The sequence below is a fragment of the Mycena indigotica genome (genome assembly GCF_014461135.1).
Source record: "Mycena indigotica strain 171206Taipei chromosome Unknown Mind.scaff0017, whole genome shotgun sequence".
Classification (NCBI taxonomy): domain Eukaryota; kingdom Fungi; phylum Basidiomycota; class Agaricomycetes; order Agaricales; family Mycenaceae; genus Mycena; species Mycena indigotica.
Genome location: NW_023503016.1, coordinates 564,574 through 591,099, shown reverse-complemented (window position 1 = coordinate 591,099; position 26,526 = coordinate 564,574). Strand labels below are relative to the sequence as shown.

The following is a 26,526-nucleotide window of genomic DNA, read 5'->3' as shown; positions in this document are numbered from 1 at the left end:
CCAGTGAAGAATTTGCAAGGGGGAGGGCATCCCAGATAGGGCTGTAAATCTATATCTAAACACACAATCAGTCTTGAAATGAAAGGATAGGTACTAGAGGTTACCATATTGTGTCTGTGCACTTAAGCTTGACAACAGTCAGATTATTTCACACAGGTTGGACATTAACACACCTTTGAATTGTGAGAGAATTGGTAGTTATTGGAACCAGTGGACCTTGCCCAACTCCACCAGTGCCTCCTGCTCCAATTGCCTGACCGCCAGCACCACCTTTTCCACCTGGAAACAATCAGGGCGTGCAGGCTCATCAAGCTGGGAGTTGGCTGGGAGCACTCACCATACAGAGTCAGATTCATCACACTCGCACTTAGACCCTTAAGCTCTGAGCTCATTGGCATGCTTTCAGTGTAGCAAAGATGGGGGAGGGAAGCAAGGGACAAGTGCGTGCAAGCGCGTGGTATCCGCATGCCTCCTGGGATGGGCGCCAATCTGCCATTCAAGACATTTGACACGAGTGTTTTGATGTGTCCGGCCCGGGCTCCAAGTCCGAGAGAATCGCGGAGCACAACAGAGGCACCGGACAGCGCCACACCGCAGCCAGTTTTGCCAACCGCGACGTGCGTCACTTCACGCCTGAGGTCAAGAACAGCGCCGGCGTACATGCTGGTGAGGACTTGAAGTTGATGGGAATCGCGCAGATCATCTGACCGGCGAGATGACAGTTCTATGACAGTTTTGTTCGCACGCCGCACCTCTTGTCCTTGAACTTCCACCTTCGGAGCTCTCCGGACGGCGCGGTACATATGGGCGGGCTCGAGCGGTTCAGCAGCGCGCGGGGTGCGCTCTCTGCCGCCGTCATTGCTTGCTTGTTTTGCTGACACGTTGCTGACACGCTGAGCAGGACGATACACAAAAAGAGCTGCTAGGCCAAGTCGCTGCCCCCCCCGAATTCGAGAAGACATGCTTCACGCGGGCCCGCGTGACCGTGGTCCCCGGGCCCGTCTACTCGCCAGCTGTTGCGAGGCTCAGACAGCGCGCGGCAGACGGGAGCTGCACGTTTTTCGCTAGTCTTCATCCACGAGCCAATGACACAATGCCGTGACTCAGGTCAACGGCACGCTGCACAGTCGTTTGTCTGACGAGTTAGACGCGACGCTCTACGCGCGCCTGAAGAGGCAAGCGGTCGATTGGAGTTGTCGGTGCTGTACTCAACAGTATGCTCGTTCACTTTTCTATCCACGCCGGACTTATCCCAACTTGAAAACAGTATTATGTTCATGCAATATGAATCCCAAACCTTTCTCCCGTCAGCCCTCGGCATCTCGACATAGCCCGTCTCGCCACCCACCACCTTCCCTCTTCCGCCTTTTTCTCATCGCTCTCCGCCTCGCGCTCGCCCAGAAGTACGACATCCTTGCCTGGCGCGCGGCTGCACTGGCAGTGCGCGAACTCGCATTCCGGGCCCAACCGCTGAGTGTGGAGGAGGGGAAGAAAATAGGTGTGGACACTGTGCTCGCGATTGAGGCCGTAAAACACGAGGTGTTGGCGAATATGGCGCAGTATATGGACGAGGGGAAGGTTGGGGAGCTGGTCGCGCGGGAGGTTGCGCGGATGAAGGACTGATGGCGGGAGGGCAGGGATTGGTGATATGCTTGTTTTGCTGTCGATTCCTTGGGAATCTGTTGTCCCGATTTGCCCGTACTACAGTACTTATGTTTAAACATTATGTTATGTCAACCCTTCGCCATGTAAGCACGCGCACGGCCCGATGCCGCCAGCCACGTGTGAACGCATCACCTGATACGCGCCCTCGCGTGTTTCGCGTTTCACACGCCACCGCCTCTTGCCCACACACCCCCACTCTCACCCCCGCCTTCACGATGCACATGGGCGGGCTCGAGCGCAGGCTCTTCGGCACCGGTGCGTTTCCCGGTCCCGTCTTCCTCTAACCCTGACGCGTTGGTGACTGCAGCGGAGCCAGACGACACGCTGCCTCCCGTTGGTGCGTCGCTCGCTATATCATTATGGCTGGCTGGCTGATATCTCGTAGGCGCGCGGCGCTGGCGGTCACGCTCACGCTCGCGGTCAAGGTCCAGGTCGTGGTCGCCAAGAAGAGTTGCCAGAGACATCCCTGTGGGGCCGTCAGTGTTCGTAGTGCCCGGCCCTAGCTACGCCCAGCGGCCGCGACACGCGCGGTTCTGGTTTGCCGATGGGGGGTGTGTGTTCGTGGTGCGTTTCGTTTGCGGGGAATATGCCAGTGTTGACGATGTGGGGGAGATAGGTCGGGGGCACGGAATATAAGGTGCATCGGCACCTCTTCCCGGGGTTCGACGCGGCGTTCTATGCTGCGCAGGAAAAAGACGCGGTGGACAGATTCCTTTCTATTCTCTACCCAACGTGCGTGTCTTTCCTGCTGTCGATGCGTTGCTTACGTGGGTGTAGGAACTATGTTGACAGTGAAGCCAAAACTGTCGCCGACTGCCTCGCTGTCCTTTCCATCGCTCATCCACGCCACCCCGCAATTGTCCAGCTAGCGATCCACCACCTTTCCGCCCCTGCGCTCTTCTCATCTCTATCCGCTGTCGACCGCCTCTCCCTCAGCCAAACTTACGACATCCAGGCATGGCGCATCGCGGCGGTGCGCGAGCTCGCGTTCCGTGCCGAGCCGCTGAACGTGGAGGAGGGCCGGAAAATTGGTGTTGATATGCTGGTGGTTATTGCGGCAGTCAAGCAGGAGGTGCTGGCGAATCTGGGGCGGTATGTGGATGAGGGGAAGGTCGGGGAGTTGATTGGGCGGGAGGTGGAGCGGGTGAAGAAGGACTGAGGAGCGGCGTGAGGAGGGGAAGCCTCAGGAAGGGGAGCTGTTGATTGCTTTGCTGTTTTGCTTGTTTTGCTGTCGAGTCGTTTTGCTGTCGAATATAGGGGAGATATCATGATGATGACTTGCTGGGCGATAGTGCGCGGCGTGTTTTCCACCAGCCCGCTCCAGCCGCTATCGCAAACTCGGTCAATCGTGGAGATGAAAGCAACGGGGATGGCCCGGGCACCCACATGCGTGTTTCTACACGTCATTCGGTCCACTTTGTACTCCCGCTCTCCATTCCCAGCAGCGAACGCCGTCTGTGGACGCGCCGCGTGCCCGCGCTGTGCCCGATAGGCGCCGGCGCTGCCGTATTTATTTAAAGCCCGGCGACGCGTCACGTCACGCGTCAGCGTCTTGTCTTCTGCCCCCACCCACGATGCCGATAGACACGCCAGTTCGTAGCCGCTCACCGTCGCGGTCGCGCTCCAGGGAGAGACTTGGAGGAGCCTCGGACTCGTCTGGCGCGAGTGCAGAGTCTGTTGTTGTTGTGGAGGCTGTAACGAGTCCTACTGCGTCAGTCACAGCCGCCAGTGACAGGTAAGCATCCCACTATGCACGCGCGTGTCCTTCTTGCTAGCCCTTTGCTAGATCACGCTCCCGCTCACCCTCCCGTTCTCGTTCTCGTTCACGTTCTCGAAGCCGGAGTCCCGCGCCGGCGCCGACCGAAGATGTCCCCGTCCCATATGCCCCGACGGCGATCGTCGGGGCGCCATGGGCGGGATGGCCGCTGGCTATGCCTCCCCGTCCGCGCTCCCGCTCCCGCTCGTATACTCCCCGCAGCCCCGACTCGCCCGGCCCCGGCCCCGGCCCAGTCCCAGTCACCGTCCCATCCCCAGTGCACACCCCACCACCGCCCCAGCATGAGCCCGTCTGGCCGTGGTCGCGCTCGAGCTCGAGCGCGCGCGCGGCGGCGGCGGGCCAGCTGTGTCGCGGCCGGAGTCGGAGCAGAACCCGAGAGTGGACGCCGAGCCCGAGTCCCGGACGGCGCCGGACCCGGAGCCCGGCCCCCGCCCGTCGCCGCAGCACCCGTCCCGGTCGAGGCCGCCGGCCGAGCGCGGTCGCGTTCTCCGCGCCGCCGCAGTCGCAGCAGGTCACCGTCCCGCAGATGGTACGCGCCGGAGCCTGTCAGCCGGGGACCGGGCGTTGACAAGCCCAGGCTACGGTCACGTTCGCCGTCGCCGTCGCGGGGCCGGAGCCGAAGCAGGAGCCGAAGCCCGCGGCGAATACCTCTGAATGATCAGCCTACGCCCCCCAGCAGGCGTCTGTCCCACATCCGGTCGTCGTCGGGCCGCCGCCGCAGTCGCAGCCGGTCACGGCCGCCCCACGCGCCGGAGCCGCAGCCCGTCGTTGGGGCCGTGTCCCCGCGGCCCGCCTTCAACCGGGGACCGGGTGTTGATCGGCCTAGGTTGCGCTCCCGGTCGCGGTCGCCGCACTTCCTGGACGTTGATGTTGGACGGACGCGCTCGCGCTCGCCGCGTCCCGGCCCGCTGCCAGTGATCCAGCCCCAGCAGATCGTCCCGATCCCGGTCGCGCGGCGGATTCCAGGCCGGAGCCGGAGCCGCACCACGTGCCCGTCTTTTCGCGGTCGCGGTCGCGGTCGCCGCCGCGGGCTTACTACAGCAGGCCGAAATCAAGGTCGCGGACGCGCTCGCCCCGGCCGGGCAGGCATGCGCGGTATTGGTTCCCGGACGGGAGCCTCACATTTGAGGTGAGTTTTCTTACAGATTGTGCTTGGGCGGAGTGCTGATGTGGAAGATAGGTCGAGGGCACGGAGTACAGAGTGCACGCGTACCTCTTCCCGGATTTCGACGCGGCGTTCTACGCTCGCCAAAACAAAGAAGCTGTTGACAGCTTGCTCTCCATCCTGTACCCAACGCATGTAGTCCTCCTCCATCTGACGCTCTACTGACGGCTATACAGCACCTACATCCAACTGGAACCCAAGTCCGCCGCCAACTGGCTTGCCGTCCTCCCCGTCGCGCACCCGCGCCACCCCGCGGTCGTCCTGCTCGCGATCCACCACCTCTCCTCATCTGCCCTCTCCGCCGTCGACCGCCTCGCGCTCGCGCAGACATACGATATCCCCGCCTGGCGCGCGCCGGCCATCCGCGATCTCGCGCTCCGGGGACACCCGTTGACGGCGGAGGAGGGCCGGAGGGTCGGCGTGGAGATGCTCGTGGCGATCGGCGCGGTGCGGCACGCGGTGCTGGGCGATCTGGGGGCGTATGTGGACGCGGGGAAGGTCGGGGAGGTGATAGAGAAAGAAATGGAGCGCGTGGGGAAGGACTGATGGGGAGGGGGGGATGGTGTGCAATAACTAGTAGTAGTAGTATGCCTTTGCGCTGTTTTCTTGCTCAGCCTGTCCTCTGCTTTGACTATATCACCCACAAATGCAACATACTTACTCGGAACGACCCCTACATAACAGCTTCTGCTTTCGGACCCCATCATCAATATTCGGATGTGGCTATTTGCTTGTAGTCTACATCATCATTTGATAGGACTTCTCACACCCCAACCACCACCGAGCTCGCATCGCAACCAGTGCCGAGATTGCTCCGCTGAGGGCAGGTTGCTGGTGTAGCCCCCGACCACCAGATTCTTGCGCCTTTCGAGTCCCCGAGCCCCCAAGCCGAGCGTCACGACTGGAACAAGTTTCTGTGATTTTACATGACTGCCATCCCAGACACCATGGAACGTGGGACCAGGGGAAGGGAACGCAGGGGATGGAGCAGGCAGACCATACTCAAGGCGGTCTAGACGGTCGGTGAGGCGAGTAATTTCGCTCTGCAGGAGCAGGCAGTACGAATACAGGTCGACAGGGACACCAGAAGTGTCACGGATAAGACCCGGCCCGTCCGCTCCGGGCGCTGGTGTCGGGCCACCGCGGGCCCGTAACACGCAGCACGTGACGACGGGGAACATGCGCCCCAGTAGGAGGAACGCACACGTGGGAAGCACGTGACCGAGAACGATGCGTAGAGCCGTTGCCGAGCCCAACTCGACACCAGGGGTTGGGGAGGAGTGCTAGGAGGTTAGGAGTAGCGCCTGGCCTGCAAGGGATGTCCGATCGTCCCCTCTGCCGCCAGGAACGGGAGAGGAGGGGAGGAGAGGCCAGGGTGTCCGATTACCCCTTTGCGGGCCTGCGTATATAAGGCGTGATAGTGTACCATGTACTCTATCGCTTAGATCGTCTAAAGAACTACCTTACTCTGTGCAAGGAGGTGCCAGCAACTTATCGGGCCCGACACGACCCGATTCGAACCTTCGACCACCGCAGACGACAAGGGCCCGAGTTCACGGGCCCTTTCGGTTTCGATCTACCCCCGCTCGCCGTACTCGCGGGCCCGATTATCCGTCTGTTCTGTTCCAGGCACGTGTTCTTAGGAGAGGACCTTGCACGGCCTGACCTGCAGTCTGACAAGAAGTCGTCATTAGGGAAGAGCAGGCAAGCACAGTAGGATGAGGACAAATATAAGAGATAGAGAGGATCAACTGGGGCTAGAAGAGTGCCAGAGTCAATATAGAGGCTTTGGTATGCTGTCAGGGGATGAGGGTTCAGGTGCCTAGTTGATACCAAAGCCGGGGGAACAGCCCCACGGCCAACTACTTAAGTACAGGGCTATCTGCGCACGGACCAGTCATGTGATCAGTCACAGCTGTCACATCACATGCTCCCCTTACACCCCTGACAGCTACCTCTTGTTTCAATCCAAATGCTGTCTCTTGATCTGAAAGTCGGGGACTGCTGCTTGCTGACACTAATAATATAATCTCATAGGGGCACCCCTCTGTATGCTTTCTACTCTTATTTCATTAGGGAACTCTCACTTCTGAGTGAGTTATAGGGGGATTGGTATGACAGGATATCTCTCATATATATAGGTAGATATGATACATAAAATTATGGGGGCCTCCCACATCTATGATGGGTATCTATTAGACTGGAATGCAACTTGGATTATGCTTATCCATGAGTTTTCCAGTGAGATATTGAGGGATCATTGTGTCTGATCAAATTTGAAATATGAAAACTAAGAGAAAAGCAGTATAATATCATAATCTCAAGATATAGAACTATGATGACATCAGAATATTTCAAGTGTAGATTACTGGCTACCTATCAGTATAACAATCATCTGAATTCATGCAGAATTGGGGGAGATGTTGCAGCATCAATATATGTGATGAATCATCATGAAATGATGTAGGGAGGGATACTAATAAGAATTTATTATCAAGGATATTGATATGATCATTCAGGTACACTTAAATTACCTCTGTAAGTTGTCTACTGAGGGATATATTACTATATCAGGTATGGATCAGTTAGTGATTAGCCAGTAATAACATAGTCATTGCACTGTGACTATAGGTCACTTAATGAAAGTTGTTTATATATGTCAGGGGAACCTCCCTTTCGGCCCGGAGACGCGCCCGATTCCGGTCCGACTCCGGTTCCGACTCCGGTCCGGCCCTCCATCTTGCCCGCACAATCACCGATCCGTCAACGCCCTCCCGACGGTCGCCCTGGGACCTCGCCTGCGACGCCGCCCAAGCCTTCTGTGCCCGACAGCGGCAGCTACGGACAAGCAGTATATAGTCAGCTACCTAGCGGGCGGACCCTTAGAGTTTCTTCTCTTTGGATCCTCCCCTGCTAGGTCAGCTTCATTTGTATTCGCTTATCAATGTTCACGCTTTGGATCCTCCCCTGCTAGGACCTTGATCTCAGGCCTCCGGGGTTGCCCTTACAGCAGAAGAAACTCTCTACGGGCAGCTCATTCACTCAGGAATACTAATAAAAACGTGGCTACTGGTGAAGGGCTGTACTCATAAAACCTGGGGAAGGTCTCAGGGGTCACAAATGTCACACTTTTTAAAAAACTATTTTATTCATTTTTGGGTGTTAGATCATAGTATTGATGATGGGATTGATGGCATCAAGATAAAGTGATCAATGTGGAACGATTTTTGATGGACATCAGTATCATTGATGGCTATGTCAGGATACATCAATTTTAGCCTAATTAGGGTGTATACCTTTGCCCTAGATCACAGGCCTACCTAGATGTTTATCCGGGTCTTCGGCCTGAAAAAATGGTGATTTGCCTTTCCATATCTGGTAATATCTTAGTCATAGCTGTCAAACTCATTGAGATATTCACAATTGATTGAATGTCACATTTTTTGTCACAGTACTCCGGCCATGGCTGGCATGAGCTCCCCCAGGTTTTATGAGTACAGCCCTTCACCAGTAGCCACAGTTTTATTAGTAAAACTGAGTGCACATCCTGCTACGGGATCAACCGGACAAGATTGCCAGGTTCGGCGCTGACTCAGGCTCGGAGTACGAGTCCGTTCTGCCCTCGTCACCGCCCCTGCCACTTGTCCCCTCCTCCTCTACTCCTGTGGTCCCCGCACCCGTCATGCCGTCCGGAGTCACTCCTACCGCAGACGCCCGGCTGGACTCACTCGAGGCGAAAATTGATAGCCTGACTGAGGCCCTTGCTTTACTCACCAACCAGGCTTCCGCTGCCGCTGCCACCGCTAATAATGCTGGCAGACCTCAAACACCTTCGCCGGAGACGTCAATTCCGACTCCGACTCCGGTCCAGGGCGACTCCGAAGCCCTTTTTGGCGACATCAACCTCGCCTCAAAATTGGTCTTGCGACCAAACCCCCCGTTCACCTTCAACGGCGACCGGAAACGCGGCCACGCGTTCCTCTACGCCGTCCGCACCTACGCCCGCCTTGCCCCCGAGGCCTTCGTGGTCAACGGAGAGGCGAGTGAGGAAAAGACCGTCCGCTATGCCATGTCGTTTATGGCAGAAGGACCCGCTCAGCAATGGGCGGAGCGCCACGGAAGCAAAGCCCCGTTTCCGTTTCCGTCCTGGGGCTCGTTCGTTTCCGAGTTTCGACTCCGGTTTGTTGAGGAGAACGAGCAAGATCACGCTCTCTCCAAGCTGGAGACTTCCGCCTATCACATGGGCACAAAGGATGTCTACCAGTATACCGACGACTTCGAGGACCTGATGGACCTCGCCGGATTCGAAGACGCGCTGGTCAAGGTGACCAAGTTCCGCCACGGACTTGACCCCTTGATCAACAACGGAATCACGTCCTCGAACGACCCCCCAGACCTCCGGGATTACCTTAGCTGGCGCACCCGGGCCTTCCGTCAATACGAGGCCCTGGTCCGGGCCAAGCTGATCAAGTCAGCCACCCCCAAGACGCCTGGCGGTTTGATTCGGACTCCGTTTCCGGTCAACCGCATCCCGGCTCCGGCCCCCTTCCGCCCGGTGGCTCCGGTCGTGCCACCCGGCCCCCGCGCCCCCCTCCGGCGCCTCCAGCTCCCGTCCCTATGGAGTTGGATCGCACCAGGGCTCGGGGTGCCCCTCGCCGCGCCTGCTTCAGGTGCGGCGACCCAAACCATCTCGCCCGGGATTGCCCCCTCCCCGCTGATGTCCGCTCGATGGACATCCTCGACGAGGTGATCCAACAACTCGGTGACAAGATGTTAGCGGAGTTGATCGCCCGCTACACGGACACAGCTGCCCTGCCGGAGACGGCAGCGGAGTCGATCGCCGGAGAGGATTTTGTCCCCGCGACGAGTGACTGGTGTGCCCTCGTTCGCGTCTATAAATCGTTTTGCCTCTTTGTATGATGAATGCAGTTCTTTGCCCTACAATGAGCCCGAAACGAAAGACACACCCTCTCCTGCCCCCGCCTCGACTCCGTCTCCGACTCCGCCCGCGACTCCAGTCATTGTCCTTCGCCGCCTCACTGCCTGGGAAAAGAAACTGCCCAAGCAGTACACCGTTGCCTGCCGCCCCGGGCGAACTCCCTCCACCTCCCGTTGGAGCTTGAGTCCACCACCAGCGCGCTGAAGCTCTCACTCTCTGGGCTTGTCGACTGTGGTGCCACCTCCGACTTCATTGACACGAACTATGTTGCTCGGAATGGCATTCCGGTCTGCACCCTCGATCAGCCGATTCCGGTTTTCAATGTCGATGGCACCCCCAATGACGCTGGCTCCATCAAACAGATCGCGGACTTGGTCCTGCGCTACAAGGGCCATGCCGAACGAGTTCAACTGGCCGTCACCCATCTTGGCAAGCAAGACCTCATCCTGGGGTATTCCTGGTTGCGGAAACATAACCCAGAGATCAATTGGGAAACCAAGGAGGTCAAGATGACACGGTGCCCCCCGCAATTGCTCGACCTGCCGTGAGGAAGAGCGCGTCAAACGGACCGAGCTGCGGCGACTCCGGTCACTTCAGAAGCCTCTCCGCTCCGGCCCCGTTCCCCTCGGTTTGCACTATGGACCTCTCTGGCCCTGAGGACGGAGACGATTCCGATTCCGGTCTCGATTCCGACCTGCCTGATCTGACGCCGGACTCGGACTTGGATGATGAAGATGACCAGCTTGAAGATGGTGACCGCATCTTCTACACCTCGTTCCGTCCCTCAGAGGAGATACGCGCAGGTAGCACCGTCTCACAGCGTCTGGCCGAAGCCTTTGCCAAGAACTCCGCCCCACCGCCCTCCGAGATCCCGGACTGGGCTAAGGAGTTCCAGGACGTCTTCAACAAGGAGTCCTTCGACACGCTACCGGAGCGGAGAGCCTGGGACCACGCCATTGAGCTTGTCCCCGACGCTAAGCCCACCAACTGCAAGGTGTACCCCATCTCGCCCCTCGAGCAACACGAGCTCGACGCGTTCATCGAGGAAGGGCTTTCGACGGGCCGGATTCGCCCCTCCAAGTCTCCGATGGCGTCTCCGGTCTTCTTCGTCAAGAAGAAGGACGGCGGACTCCGCTCGTCCAGGACTACCGTGCTCTCAACGGATGACTGTCAAGAACCGGTACCCCCTTCCGCTGATCAACGACCTCATCAACCGGCTCAAAGGCGCTCGTTACTTCACCAAACTCGACGTCCGTTGGGGCTTCAACAACGTCCGGATCAAAGAAGGTGACGAGTGGAAAGCGGCTTTCCGGACTAACCGAGGCCTGTTCGAGCCCTTGGTGATGTATTTCGGCCTGACAAACTCTCCCGCGACGTTCCAAACGATGATGAATGACATTTTCCAGGATCTCATCCTCTCCGGAGACGTCATGATCTACCTTGACGACATCCTGATCGCCCATTCCGACCTCCGGAAACACCGGCAGATTGTCCAGGAGGTCTTACGGCGACTCCGGGAGCACAAGTTGTACCTTCGAGCGGAGAAGTGCGACTTTGAAAAATCGTCAATCGAGTACCTCGGAGTCATCATCTCCCACAACCACGTCGAAATGGACCCCGTCAAAGTCGCAGGCGTCTCCGCTTGGCCGACTCCGGAAAACAAGAAGGACATTCAGCAGTTCCTTGGGTTTGCTAACTTCTACCGCAGGTTCATTCGGGACTTCTCGACCCTTGCGCGCCTTCTTTTCGTGCTCACCAAGAAGGACCAGCAATGGACTTGGGGCGACGCGGAGGCCTCCGCGTTCCAAGCGATCAAGGACGCGGTCACCTCGGAACCGGTCCTGGCGATTCCGGACGACGCACGGCCTTTCCGACTTGAGGCGGACAGCTCTGATTATGCGACGGGGGCGGTTCTTTCACAATCCACCCCGGACGGGAAGTGGCACCCTGTAGCATTCTATTCCAAAAGCTTAAATGATGTCCAGCGCAACTACGAAATCCATGACAAGGAGATGCTCGCGATCATCCGCGCACTCGAGGAGTATAGACACTTCCTCGAGGGCGCCGCGCACCCTGTCGAGATTTGGACTGACCATAAGAATTTGGAGTACTTCAGGAAGACGCAGCACCTCAACCGGAGACAGGCCCGGTGGTCCCTGTACCTCTCCCGGTTCGATTTCACGCTGCACCACAAGCCTGGCCGCGATATGGGTCGGCCTGACGCCCTCTCCCGGAGACCTGACCACGGAGTCGATTCCGACAACTCCGATGTCATCCTTCTGCGGCCTGAACTCTTCCACGTCCGCGCACTCGAGGGCGTTTCCGTTTCCGGTCCCGGCTCTGAACTCCTCCATGACATCCGTGATGCCCTCTCCGGTGAGCCAGACCTAGAGGAGCCCGTCACACTAGCGGCCCGGCAACTTCTTAAGGTTCAAGGTCAAGCTCGAGGCCCCCGCTCCTCACGTTCTGACGAGTGGGCTGTCTCCGGCGGTCTTCTCCATTTCCGAGGAAAGATCGTCGTACCAAAGGACAAGGATCTCCGGAGACGCATCATCGAGCTCTGCCATGACACCCGAGTCGCCGGACACGCAGGTCGTTTCAAGACCCTGGAGTTGGTCTCCCGGAACTACTGGTGGCCTCAGATGTCTCGCCATATCGGCCGGTATGTTGCGACCTGTGACTTGTGCTGTCGCACCAAGGCACTCCGGAGACTGCCCCACGGAGAGCTACACCCCATGGAAACGCCCCGGATGCTGGCATACCGTCTCCGTCGACTTCATCGTAGAGCTTCCCGAAGCCCATGGGTACGACGATCATGGTCGTCGTTGACACCCTCGGAAAGCGCGCCCACTTCTCGGAGTGTCATACGACGGTCGATGCAGTAGGGGCAGCCCGCCTCTACTACCGGAATGTCTGGCGGCACCATGGGACTCCGGAGAAGTACGTCTCCGACCGCGGCTCGCAGTTCATCGCGGACTTCACCCAAGAACTTTGGCGTCTAATCGGCATCAAGCCCGCCACGTCCACCGCGTATCATCCACAGACGGACGGTCAGACAGAGCGCGTCAACCAGGAGTTGGAGCAATACCTGCGGATCTTCACCAACTACCAGCAGGACGACTGGGATGAGCTGATTCCGGCCGCGGAGTTCGCCTACAACAACCATGTTCACTCCTCCACGCAGCAGGTCCCCTTCATGACGGACACGGGACGGCTCCCTGCGCATAGGCTTCGAACCCGGAGTCCGTTCCGCCATGGAGTCAGTGAACGAGTTCCGCGACCGGATCGCCACTGGTGTTGCTGAAGCCAAGGCCGCGCTCACTAAGGCCAAAGAGGAGTACAAGCGCTACTACGACCAGAGACGGACTCCGTCTCCGGAGTTTAAGGTTGGCGACCGTGTTTGGCTGGATGCCTCTGACATCAGGACGACTCGCCCCTCGGAAAAGTTCTCCCATCGCCGCCTCGAACCGTTCAAGATAGTCGCGGAGATCAGCAAAGGTGCCTACAAGCTCGACCTCCCTCCGCTACTCGAAGCTCCACCCGGTCTTCCCGTCGTCAAGCTTGAGCTCGCTCAAGACGACCCCTTCGACGGACGCCCCGGCTACGACCAGCCCCCTCCGGACCTCGAGGACGGAGTCCCGGAGTGGGAAGTAGAGGAAATCCTGGACGCAGGGGTGAGGTATAAACGGCTGAACTACTTCGTCAGATGGAAAGGCTACGACGCATCGCACGACCAATGGGTCCGCTTCGACCGCGTCTTCGCCCCGGAGAAAATTGCGGAGTTCTATCGTAAGTACCCTGGCAAGCCACGACACATCGCCTCCGCGACCTTCGACTCGATTCCGTTCCGGTCTATGCGTCGGGACGCCGCATTCAAAGGGGGGGGTGATGTCAGGGGAACCTCCCTTTCGGCCCGGAGACGCGCCCCGACTCCGGTCCGACTCCGGTTCCGACTCCCTCCATCTTGCCCGCACAATCACCGATCCGTCAACGCCCTCCCGACGGTCGCCCTGGGACCTCGCCTGCGACGCCGCCCAAGCCTTCTGTGCCCGACAGCGGCAGCTACGGACAAGCAGTATATGGTCAGCTACCTAGCAGGCGGACCCTTAGAGTTTCTTCTCTTTGGATCCTCCCCTGCTAGGTCAGCTTCATTTGTATTCGCTTATCAATGTTCACGCTTTGGATCCTCCCCTGCTAGGACCTTGATCTCAGGCCTCCGGGGTTGCCCTTACAATATAGTCAAACTATACAACTTTGATTTTGTGATGATTTGTGACATTAGTAGCAGTCACGATACCCGCTGTGGGCTCGTTGCGAGACACGCCGTGAGGTGTCACACCGACTCGCTGCAAAACACATCAAAACGAGTCGGCCCCAGCGAGTCCTGAACTCGCTGGGGCACTCGTTGCAACGAGTCAGCCTTCCGGAGTCATGTGCCGAACGCCCCTTTCCGTCTTCCTCCATGACCAAGAAGGTCAAGCCCTCTGCCCCCACACCGGCGCCGCGGTCCACTCGCAGTAGCAAAGCGGCGTCTACTGCCATGCCTGACCAGCCTCAGCCATCAACTGACGAAGTCGACGTCACGAGTGACTTTTTGGGCAAGGATCCGTACGCTTCTTTTTCTAACCAGCATCTTCAAGCTCTCATGCTTTGTAAACCAGCTTCAGCGGCGATGATAAGGTGCCGCTCACCTGGCAGATGATCAAGCTCATCGAGGACGATGTTCTGATCAAGGGGAAACTGTTCCCAGACTGTGGCTCCAACACATCGACAGCGGAGGGTGGAGGGCTGAAGAAGACGGAGGCACTCTTCAGAGTGGCTGAGGGGCTGTGGGGTGAGAAATTCAAGGCACACTTTGCGATTCTTCGTAAAGGCGCGGCAAAACCACGCGAGCAAGTGCAGAACAAGATCAAGAACCGGCTCACGTTGTGAGTGTTCTTTCGATATCTTCTGTCAGCCACTTACACCAGACAGGTTGCGGAAGGAGACTCTGCACATCAAGGACATGATGAAGGAGACGGGTGCGGGCAATGAGATGACTGAAAAGGAGCTCTCGGAGCTTGACGAGGACGACCCAAAGCGTTCGGCATGGGGTGCGTGGCTGTCTCTACTGAAACAACGACTTCTCAATACAGTGCTACAGGTGCTCATCTTGAGAAGTTCCCATTCTACTGACGCATGCGCGAGCTCATCGCTGGGCGTCCCAACGATGAACCTGTCGGCCTTGGCAACAGCGACAGCATCAGCTCCAACGTCATTCGCAGTGCACGCATCACCTCCCCTGACCATGACGAGAGCCACAGCAATAGCCCCGACTCACCTCTCCCTCTCTCTATCCCTTCTGATGACGAGGACGAGGACGAGTCCAAGTCCAAGTCAAACCCCAGCACTCTCGGCAAGCATGCTCGCTCAAGCTCTGGTGTCTCCATTATCAGCTCCTCATCATCCGAGGATGATCAGCCGCTTCGTTGCCCTGGAGAGGAGAAGCAATCCGAGAAGAAGAAGAAGCCTGGAGCCAAGAAGCCACGCTTTGCATCAGATATGGCTGGGCTGGCACAGGCGGAGGAGAAGACCATGCAGCAGCGTCTCGCTGTTGCTGCCAAGGACGCAGAGGCGGAGAAGGCGCGTGCTGATGCAGACAGGGCACACTCAACAGAGGTATTGGGTGTCCGTGCCAGGGCACTGCTGGCTCGCGAGACGCGGAAGAAAGATAAGGAGGATTTTGCTCGCGCAGCTCAACTTTTTGAGTTGCGCGAGAGATTCGGCGACGACGCTGTGAACGAGCAGTTTGGTACGAACTACACGCAGCCTATTTTTAAATTTGCCTTTTAAATTTACATATGTCTATGATTATAACGATTTGTTCGCGCCTGTAGCAGTGCATCCCGGAGTTGTTCCCTCTTTGAGCGTCCAGCAGCTACACGTGCCCGATGTGCTGCCCAGGCGGAGAGTGCCCTTGCCTCATTAACTGGACGTGGGTTCTCAGCCGTGAACTCCTCCCTTCCCTGGGCAACAAATGCATCTTGTCATACCTCCTCGTAGTCATCCTTGCCCTCCGCTTTTGCCATCTTCGCTTCATGGTGCATGGCATAGGCATGGACTGCAACACAGCAGGCAATCCACTGAGTTGCATAGGTGTGGTCCGGCTTGCTGCGGACAAGAATCCGTAGACCCTTGAGTGACTGCATGCACCCTTTGAGGAAGCCGATGCAGTGCTCAGAGCGTACACGCACAAACGAGACATGGTTGTTGAACAGAGTGTTATCGGGCTCGTCCCGTTCAGGCTTTTTAAATGGGCAGACAACCCAGTCGCAGATCTACACATGTAAGGATGTGAATAATGACCTAGAAACACTCACCGGATAGGCAGCATCACCCCAAATCCATTCCCCTGGCTTCAGAATAAATTGGCGTTGCTGATAGATTTTGGTAGTGCCAAAAGCGGTCGTGTCGTGCGTACTTCCAACATGGCCAAATCCAATATCGACTATGCGCAGATTCGGAAGGTTGACAACCTGAAAACAGTATTAATGGAGATAGTACACAAAGAAGGGCATCAAACCTGAACATTGAGTGAGTAATTCTGCTTGCGGTCAAAGTAACTCTCGCCAAAATAGTGAGGTCGAGCATAGAACGGTACGAGAGTGCCATCGACCATGCACCATCCATCACGCCACCCCTCGCAGCCCGCCTTCCTGGCAACCCATCTCTTCGCCTCCTCCTTCTCAACCTCTGTTGGCATCCGCACATACCGGCGGAGAAGGTCCTCTGCAAGGATGGCCTTGATAACACGTGTTGTGCACTTGGAGATGGTACCCTTTCCGTACCCCGCCCAATTTGCGACTGACGTGAGTGATGCAGCATTGCTGTGGTGTCCAAACTGGTAGAGAGCAATCGCCAGTTGCTCCTCAACGGGCTTCTGCTTGTTAGGGCCGCCATTGTGGAAGACAGCATTGTTCTCTAGCTTCTGGACCAGGCGATTGAATGTTTTCGGCCAGACACGAAGGTCTGTCCGAAAGGAATCGGGGTCATCGTATCGCCAGGTGTCCAGCGCTACACGCATCGTTGGGTCGTCCGACCGCACGATCTTGTGTCGCTCGTTCTCATAACGGCGTGCATACATGGCGTCGATCTGCTTGCTGGCCCAACCCATGACTGAGAAGGGTTCAGGATGTGGTATGCGTGGCCGTGCTCGTTGAGGGGCTGGCAGGTCATCGATGTCGGACTCGGAATCACTCTCGGAGTCGGACTTGCTTGATGCAGAGGAAGCATCAGAGTCACTGTCGTAATCGGAGCCCCAGTCCTCAGCAGAATCGTGGGCAAGAGTGTCGATATAAGATGGGCGGGGTTGTTGGCGAGGAAGTATACCACATGAGAGTAGTGTGAGCTTCCGCAAAAGCTCGTGCAGAAACACCATGAGCCTCCAGATGAGCTAACTGGGCTGCCTCTCGACGGCGGCGGCGGTTGCGAGTCCGAAAATAGGCCCCAGTGAGCTTGACTAGCTTTTTGGCACGCGCCCCACGTGTGTCTTGTCGCACCATCGCAGCAGGAGGGAAGTGGTGGGCGACAGAAAGAGTTAGGGGCGCTCGGAGAAGGTGTCACATGGCCCGACTCATGAAACACTCAAATTCAAATGCTACCCACAACGAGTGCTATATCGAGATGTACAACGGGTCAGTCATGACGGGGGCTCGTCGCAGCGAGTGATGCAGCCCGTCACACTCTCCCGCATCGAGTTCTGCGACGTGTCTCGCAACGAGCCCGCAGCGGGTATCGTGACCGCTACTATTTGCTGATAAGTGGACAGTCAAATGGCAAAAACTTCCTTTTGGGGAGATTTGTCATGCTATATGACACATATAACAACATCACCTGAGTACTGAGTCCAACCCAAGTCTCTAGAGATTTGAATTATTTATTATTTATTACTATTCATATTAGAATGCACTTGTATAATAGCTGTAAATATACTAATAAGCTAAACTATATACAATGTTAGGAAATGCCAGATCTATTGAATATTATTCATACTATGAGTGAGGTGATAAAAGCCAGTTGTATGGACTTGGTGCAAAAAACTAGTGAAAATATTAGAACTGCTCAAATTTATTCAGTTTCCTTTCTAAGGTTTATTCGGTTCTATACCAATACTCAGAGCAGCATGGCTTATCTGCAACATCCTGCTGGGGTGGACTAGATAGTATACAGTGGGTATTAGGCTACACAGGTGTACAAAGTGATGTACCCTCTGCTATAGAGCTGACATGCCCTGTAGTGTCATGTCACTATATGTACCCTTCTTATATTGGTGCAATAGGCATATCTGCTGACACGCGCGCGAGATTCGCGCCAGCCTGGATTCCCTGGAATCGGGCCCCACAGCCCGCCCATAGCCACCGCAATCGGGCATGCGCCATTTTGGCTGGCAAGCGCTGGTCCGGGGCGCGGTGTTTCCCGATTGGGTTGACAGGCCAGACCGAGCTCCGCTCCGAGCTCCGTTCTGCTCCAAGAGATGAGTGGGCAAGAGGAGGCCTTGGGGGCCTTTGGGATGCATCCAGCACGCATCTGGCAAGTTGGGACGACACCAGAGGGCATCCGGAGCCTGAAGTGCCGGCATAGCCGCGTCAAAACATGTCCAGAACACCGCCAAACGTTGGTGGATCAAGCGGCCCAAGCTCGTAAGCAGAATTGTGTAAGCAGGAGGGCGATACAGGTTAGAGGTCGCGCTGTACGTGCTGCGTGCACTGCAGGCACAGGCCAGATAGCGGCCTGCGCAGGTTGGAAGGCAGTGGGTAGGCAGTGCGCCTAGAGGTATATATTTGCAGCTTTTGTAGGCTATAGGGTAGAGAATATGACTGCCCAGCTCTGTGCGGGGCTTATTGTGGATTATCGCCGTTGTTATTTGTTGTCGCCGTTATCGCCGTTTCCGTTATCGCCGTTTGTGTTGAAGAAGTTCTGTCAGTTCGCCCCGTTGTTCCGAGTGCCCGCCCGCCGTCCCGCCCACTGTTGATCTTGGTCCCGCCTGTTGTTTCGCTTACCTAATCACCCAACCTTATTGTTCCGAGCCATTAAACGTGTTTATTTGGATTGCAACAGCTATATACTTTAGCTGGAACCCCCATACTTGCGCGCATCAGTAAACTACCCACCCACTTCAAACTCCGACGTGATCCGTTCTTGATCCGATCTGATCTGAGTGATCCGAAACTCGGCCCGCGTGTGTTGGTACTAGGCTCTTTGGTTTTGTGTTCTGTTGTGTTTGTGTGTTGTGGTGGAGTTTTGTTAGTGCTGGTGTTTTGTGTTTCTTGTGTTTCACTGCTATTCAAGTACAGTGATATTCTATAGGAATATAAATTTTGTCATAAATTGTATACTTAAATTTACAGGCAATTGACCATATTTACTATAGAGCACCATGCTGACTACTACTTATTATCCCAAACACTTATATATACCTGCCAGGTTGGCCTGTGCATGAAGGGTATTAGGATGCTCTGGACCAAGAACATGCCTGAACTTCTCTAGAACCTCCTCTTGCAGCTTGCAGGCATTTTTATACTGTCCCAGATCACTGTATATAGCCGCTAGGTTGGCCTGGGAAAGAAGAGTGTCAGGATGATCTGGACCAAGTAGATGCTTGCGTTTCTCTAAAACTTGTTCTTGAAGTTTACATGCTGCATCATACTTTCCCAAACGAATATAGGTACTGGCCAGGCTTGTTTGGGCAAGGAGGGTGCCTGGATGATCTGGACCAAGCAGATGTTTGCGTTTCTCTAAGACTTGTTCTTTTAAATCACATGCCTTCTCATTCATTCCCAGATCACCATATGTACTTGCAAGGTTTGACTGGGAAAGAAGGGTGTCTAGATGATCTAAACCAAGCAGAGATTTGTGCTTCTCCAGAACTTGCTCCTCAAGCTTGCATGCCTCCCTGTACTTTCCCAGCTTACTATATGATCTTGCCAGATTTGCTTGGGCATTGAGTGTTTGTAAATGCTCTGGGCCAAGCACATATTTAAACCTTTCTAAGCCTTGTTTTTTTAGCTTGCATGCCTCCTCATGCTTTCCCAGATAGCTATATGTGCTGGCCAGGTTAGCCTGGGAAATCAGAGTATCTGGATGATCTGGACCAAGCAGATGTTTGCGTTTCTTCAAAACTTGTTCATCAAGCCTACATGCCTTCTCATACTTGCCCAGTTTGATATATGTATGTGCCAGGTGGGCTTCTGCAAGTATTCTTGCTGGATCATTCTCCTTCTCATACTTCTGATATTTGATTACCACAGCTTCTCTCATGGTTTGTGCATGCTTAAATAGTCCAGCTGTCATATATATATCACCAAACTGGATTTGAAAATTCCATGGAATTTCTGTCACTATCTCACTCAATTCTTTAGAGTGAACTGCTAGCACTAATTGATTTGCCAAATCAACTGTGTGAGCAGCAGCCATTCCCAGTATAGTTATGACCATTTGTTGTTGTGCATAGATATTTGCTATAGTTTCTCTTGTCCACTCATGGACTAAGGGATGCATAGAGTAACAGTTATCCTGGGCTGTGATCAAGGAGTATTTTTCTATTTCATAGCAAGTGCTCTCAAAACTATAAGCATCCCAGGCTCTGCTTGTATCCTTGAACTGGGACAAGAACCTCTCTGCATATCTATAAAACATCTCCAGATGCCCTGCCTTTCTTTGGTTTGAACTGTTGTATTGGGCAGCTTTTTGGAAGATGCTTGGACTAATCTTGTTGTAATGCATCCAGCAGAATACCTGCATCACTTCTTTCCCAGCTTGAGAAAGATGATCAAAACTGATTTTCCATGTTGCATATACAGTTTTCTCATAGTCCCCAGAAGCCTGGATAGATTTTGTTTTCCATTGAGTTGGCTTGTTTCTTCTATAGATGTCTATATAAGATAGGGGATTCCTTTTAAGCAAATGAGATTGACGAATAAATGCTGCTGCTTGCACAATGGCCAAGGGGAAATAATGTAACTCCTGCAAATCATCAGCTCCTAGTTTATCTTACTATAATTCCTTCACCTTCACAATACTTCTAGCAGCTGCTTTGTCACTAATCTGGGCAAATTCTGACAATAAAGCAATAGCCTCTTTTGTATTGAAATCAGCCACTTTGATTGAGTCCTGTGCATGAATGGCAGCTTCTGGATTACGTGATGTAATCAGAATATTGCCATGACAGCACTGAGGAAAATAAGCTTTGAGGTTGATATCCACATCATCTGCATTGTCAAAGAGGAGAAGCCATTCACTTCTGTTCTTGATGAGTGTCAGGGGAACCCCCGCTTCGGCCTCCTTCGGACCCTCCGAACGCATCCGAGGCGCATCCGACCGGCGCCCCCTCGGACGCTCCGACTCACCCCGACCATCGTCCACGGCCTCCTTCGCCCGCACAATCACCGATCCGTCAAGACCCTCCCAACGATCACCTTGGGACAGAGCCTGCGACGCCGCTCAGGCCTTCTGCGCTCTACGTCGGCAGTTACGGACGACCAGTATATAGTTGGCGCCCTAGCAGGCGGACCCTTAGAGTTTCTTCTCTTTGGATCCTCCCCTGCTAGGTCGGTCCCTCCGTGTATTTCCCGTAGCTTTTATTCACGCTTTGGATCCTCCCCTGCTAGGCTTTCGTCGGAGTCTCCAGGGTTGCCCTTACAGCAGAAGAAACTCTCTACGGGATTAACCGGTCAAGATTGCCAGGTTTGGTGCTGACTCAGGCTCGGAGTACGAGTCCGTACCCCCCTCGTCACCGCCCCTGCCACTTGACCCCTCCTCCTCTGCTCTTGTCGTCTTTACGCCCGCTATGTCTACCGGAGCTGCTCCGGACGCTGACGCGCGCATGGACGCACTTGAGGCAAAACTAGACAACCTCACCAATCTCCTCACCCACCTTGCTTCCCAGGCTTCCGCTGCCGCACCACCTCCGGCAGCTCCCGAACCGCCTTCGGCATCTCCGAATGCCCCCGACGCGGATGCGTTATTTGGTGACATTACTGTCGCCTCAAAACTGGTCTTACGACCAAACCCCCCGTTTGCGTTTAACGGAGATCGCAAACGCGGCCGCGCCTTCCTATACGCGGTCAAAACCTACGCTCGGCTTGCCCCGGAGGCCTTCGTAGTTAACGGAGAGCCGAGCGAAGAAAAGGCCGTCCGCTACGCCATGTCCTATATGGCGGAGGGACCTGCTCAGCAATGGGCAGAGCGTCATGGGAGCAAAAACCCCTTCCCCTTCCCTCGGTGGAGCCAGTTCCTCTCCGAGTTTCGCCTTCGGTTCGTCGAGGAGAACGAACAGGACCTCGCGCTCGCTAAGTTGGAAAGCGGGGTTATCACATGGGAACGCGGGATGTCTACGGATATACCGACGACTTCGAGGACTTGATGGACCTCGCTGGCTTCAAGACGCGTTGGTTAAGGTAACCAAGTACCGCCACGGACTTGACCCTTTGATCAACAACGGCATCACCTCTTCGAACGACCCCCCAGACCTCCGTGACTATCTAGGCTGGCGCACTCGGGCTTTCCGACAGTATGAAGCCCTGGTGCGAGCGAAGCTCATTAAGGGAACGGCTACCCCGCGGACCGCCGGGGAGCTCCGCGGCGCCTTCCCCATCACTCGTTCGGCAACTCCGTTCCCCATCCGCCCGGTGGCCGCACCTGCGCCACCCGCGGCCCGCGCCCCGTCCCGGTACCTCCGGCTCCTGTCCCTATGGAGTTGGATCGTACTAGGGCTCGGGCGCCCCTCGTCGAGCCTGCTTCAGATGCGGCGACCCCAATCACTTGGCTCGGGACTGTCCGCTCCCCGCCGATGTTCGCCATATGGACATCCTCGACGAGGTGATCCAGCAACTTGGCGATGAGATGCTAGGAGAGCTACTTGCGCGGTTGTCCGACACCGCGGCCTTAGCAGAAGCGCATTCGGAGGCTCCGGCAGAGGATTTTGTCCCCCGCGACGAGTGACTGGTGTGCCCTCGTTCGCGTCCATAAATCGTTTCACTTGTTTGTATGATGAATCAACTCCCTTGCCTTACAACGAGCCTGAAACGAAAGACGCACCCCCTGCCCCCTCCGAAGCCCCCCGTTCGGATACGCCGACTTGCCTGGGAGAAAAAGCTACCTGGCAGTTATACCATCTCTGCCGCTCCTGGCGTTAACTCGCTGCACCTCCCCCTTGAACTTGAGTCCACTGCGAACGCGCTCAAGCTCTCCCTCTCGGGTCTGGTCGACTGCGGAGCCACTTCGGACTTTATCGACACAGAATACGTCAACCGAAACAACGTGCCAGTCCGAAATCTCTCAGTACCCATACCGGTCTACAATGTCGACGGCACCCCCAATGATGCTGGGTCTATTCGCCAAATCGCGGACCTGGTCCTACGATACAACGGACACTCCGAACGCGTTCAGCTGGCTGTAACCCACCTTGGGAAACAGGACTTGATACTCGGGTACTCCTGGCTCAAAAAGCATAACCCCGAGATCAACTGGGAAACAAAGGAGGTGAAAATGAGCCGCTGCCCCCGAAGCTGCTCCACCTGCCGCGACGAGGAACGGACCGAGCGCGCTGAGGTTCGCCGCCTCCGACTCCTTAAATCGCGCTTACTTGGCGGGCGCCTTCCCCACCGTTTGCGCTATCGATATCGCTGGCCCAGACGATGCCGACGACGAACTCGGGGGCTCCTTCGGACCCTCCGGAGCGCTCACCAGACCTTGACGACGACGACGAGCATCTTGAAGACGGCGACCGCATCTTCTACACCTCCTTTCGCCCAATCGAGGAGATTCGCGCTGGGAGCACCGTGTCCCAACGCCTTGCAGAGGCCTTCGCCCGTAACTCGGCCCCCCCCTTCGGAGATTCCGGACTGGGCCAAGGAGTTCCAAGACGTCTTTGACAAGGAGTCCTTCGACACGTTACCAGAGCGGAGGGCTTGGGACCACGCTATCGAACTCGTCCCCGACGCGAAGCCCGCTAATTGCAAGGTGTATCCGATCTCCCCCTTGAACAGCGCGAACTTGACGAGTTCATCGAGGAGGGACTTGCCACAGGCCGTATCCGCCCTTGAAATCTCCGATGGCTTCCCCCGTCTTCTTCGTTAAGAAAAAGGACGGAGGACTTCGGGTTTGTCCAGGACTACCGCGCCCTCAACGCAATGACGATTAAGAACCGGTACCCCCTCCCGTTGATTAATGACCTTATCAACAGGCTTAAGGGCGCCCGTTACTTCACCAAACTCGACGTTCGCTGGGGCTTTAATAACGTCCGGATTAAAGAAGGAGACGAGTGGAAGGCGGCCTTTCGGACCAACCGAGGGTTGTTCGAACCTTTGGTGATGTATTTTGGCCTGACGAACTCCCCCTGACTTTCCAAAGATGATGAATGACATTTTCCAGGATCTCATTCTCTCAGGAGACGTCATGATCTACCTCGACGATATCCTTATCGCGCATTCGGACCTCCGTAAGCACCGCGAGATCGTCCGCGAAGTCCTTCGGCGACTCCGAATGCACAAGCTATACCTTCGCAAGGAGAAGTGCGACTTGAGAAATCGTCAATCGAGTACCTGGGGGTTATCATCTCTCACAACCACGTCGAAATGGATCCCGTTAAGGTTGCCGGAGTCTCCGCATGGCCTCCGCCCGAGAACAAGAAGGACGTCCAGCAGTTCCTGGGGTTTGCTAATTTCTACCGCAGGTTCATTCGGGATTTCTCGGCCCTAGCGCAACCCCTCTTCGCTCACCAAGAAAGACCAGAAATGGACCTGGGGAGACGCCGAAGCCGCCGCCTTTCAAGCTATCAAAGACGCAGTCGTCTCAGAGCCCGTCTTAGCGATCCCGGACGACTCCCGGCCTTTCCGACTTGAAGCAGACAGCTCAGATTATGCGACGGGGCGGTTCTTTCACAACAATCCGCCCCGGACGGGAAGTGGCACCCTGTAGCGTTCTATTCCAAAAGCTTAAATGATGTCCAGCGCAACTACGAGATTCACGACAAGGAGATGCTCGCGATCATCCGCGCACTCGAGGAGTATCGGCATTTCCTCGGGGCGCCGCGCATCCGGTCGAGATCTGGACTGACCATAAGAATTTGGAGTATTTCCGAAAGGCACAGCACCTTAACCGTCGGCAAGCCCGATGGTCGTTGTACCTTTCCAGGTTTGACTTTACGCTGCACCACGTCCCCAGGTCGCCAGATGGGCCGTCCCGATGCTCTCTCGCCCGGCCCGACCACGGTATCTCCGGCGACAACTCGGATGTCACCCTCTTACGCCCGAACTGTTCCACGTTCGCGCGCTTGAGGCCGTCACCGTCTCTGGGCCTGGCTCCGAACTTGTCCGCGACATCAAGGAAGCGCTATCCGGTGAGCCTGACCTAGAGGAGCCCGTCGCGCTTGCGGCCCGGCAACTCTTGAAGGTCCGAGGTCAAGTTCGGGGCCCCCGCTCATCACGTTCGGACGAGTGGGCCGTCTCCGGCGACCTCCTGTACTTCCGGCGGCAAGGTTGTAGTCCCTAAAGACAAGGACCTAAGGAGGCGCATCATCGAGCTCTGCCACGATACGCAGTCGCCGGACACGCCGGGCGGTTCAAGACCTTAGAGTTGGTTTCGCGCAACTACTGGTGGCCGCAGATGTCTCGCCATATCGGACGCTACGTCGCGACCTGCGACTTATGCTGCCGCACGAAGGCCCTCCGAAGGCTTCCGCATGGAGAGCTCCATCCGACCGAAGTCCCGCCCGAACGTTGGCACACTGTCACTGTAGACTTCATTGTCGAGCTGCCCGAGGCCCATGGGTATGACGCGGTTATGGTAGTGGTCGACGCCCTCGGAAAGCGCCCACTTCACTGAGTGCCATACGACAATAGACGCGGTCGGAGCTGCCCGCTTGTACTATCGGAACGTCTGGAGGCACCACGGAACCCCGAGAAGTACATTTCGGACCGCGGCTCGCAGTTCATCGCTGACTTCACGCGAACTCTTGGCGCTTAATTGGCGTCAAACCGGCTACCTCCACGGCTTACCACCCGCAAACCGACGGACAAACCGAGCGTTAACCAACCAAGAGCTCGAGCAGTACATCCGGATCTTCACCAACTACCAACAAGACGACTGGGACGAGCTTATCCCTGCCGCTGAGTTCGCCTATAACAACCACGTTCACTCCTCCACTCAACAGGTACCCTTTATGACGGACACTGGCCGGCTTCCCGAATGGGTTTCGAGCCAGGCGCCCGCTCAGAGTTGGAGTCGGTAAACGAGTTTCGCGATCGGATAGCTAACGGCGTCTCCGAGGCAAAGGCCGCACTCGTTAAAAGCCAAAGACGAGTATAAACGGTACTACGATCGGAAACGTTCGGACGCTCCGAAGATTCAAGTTGGTGATAAGGTTTGGTTGGACGCCTCTGACATTAGAACGACTCGGCCCTCCGAGAAGTTCTCCCACAAGCGCCTTGGACCGTTCAAGGTGCTCGCAGAGGTTAGCAAAGGTGCCTACAAGCTAGACCTCCCCCCGCGTTACTCCAAGCTCCACCCCGTCTTCCCCGTTGTTAAGCTCGAGCCCGCTCAGGACGACCCCTTCGACGGACGACCCGGCTACGACGAACCGCCCCCCGAACTAGAGGACGGAGTTCCCGAATGGGAAGTCGAGGAAATCTTGGATGCCAGGATAAGGTATAAGCGTCTTAACTATTTCGTCAGGTGGAAAGGCTACGATGCTTCACACGACTCGTGGGTTCGGTTCGACCGTGTCTTTGCGCCAGACAAGATTGCGGACTTCTATCGGAGATACCCGGGTAAACCACGGCACATCGCCTCAGCAACCTTCGACTCGCTGCCCTTCCGTATTATGCGTCGGGACGCCGCATTCAAAGGGGGGTGATGTCAGGGGAACCCCGCTCGGCCTCCTTCGGACCCTCCGAACGCATCCGAGGCGCATCCGACCGGGCGCCCCCTCGGACGCTCCGACTC

General features: G+C 56.1%; 3 protein-coding genes across 3 annotated transcripts; 2 read left to right on the top strand and 1 right to left on the bottom strand.

Moving 5' to 3' along the window:
* Window positions 1–1,284: 1,284 nt before the first annotated feature.
* Window positions 1,285–1,623, top strand: MIND_01386800 (uncharacterized protein; the record flags this gene model as incomplete). The annotated part of the gene is made up of 1 exon (XM_037370283.1): window positions 1,285–1,623. One exon carries the CDS (start codon window positions 1,285–1,287, stop codon window positions 1,621–1,623), a length of 339 nt encoding a protein of 112 aa, XP_037213284.1.
* Window positions 1,624–1,880: 257 nt separating this feature from the next.
* Window positions 1,881–2,824, top strand: MIND_01386700 (uncharacterized protein; the record flags this gene model as incomplete). The annotated part of the gene is made up of 5 exons (XM_037370282.1): window positions 1,881–1,920; window positions 1,973–2,002; window positions 2,051–2,229; window positions 2,282–2,397; window positions 2,443–2,824. The coding sequence occupies 5 exons, from the start codon at window positions 1,881–1,883 to the stop codon at window positions 2,822–2,824; spliced, it is 747 nt and encodes a 248-aa protein (XP_037213283.1).
* A 12,748-nt stretch (window positions 2,825–15,572) lies between these two features.
* MIND_01386600 (DDE Tnp4 domain-containing protein) lies at window positions 15,573–16,963 on the bottom strand (the record flags this gene model as incomplete). The annotated part of the gene is made up of 3 exons (XM_037370281.1): window positions 15,573–15,863; window positions 15,906–16,061; window positions 16,109–16,963. The coding sequence occupies 3 exons, from the start codon at window positions 16,961–16,963 to the stop codon at window positions 15,573–15,575; spliced, it is 1,302 nt and encodes a 433-aa protein (XP_037213282.1).
* Between the last annotated feature and the right edge of the window lie 9,563 nt (window positions 16,964–26,526).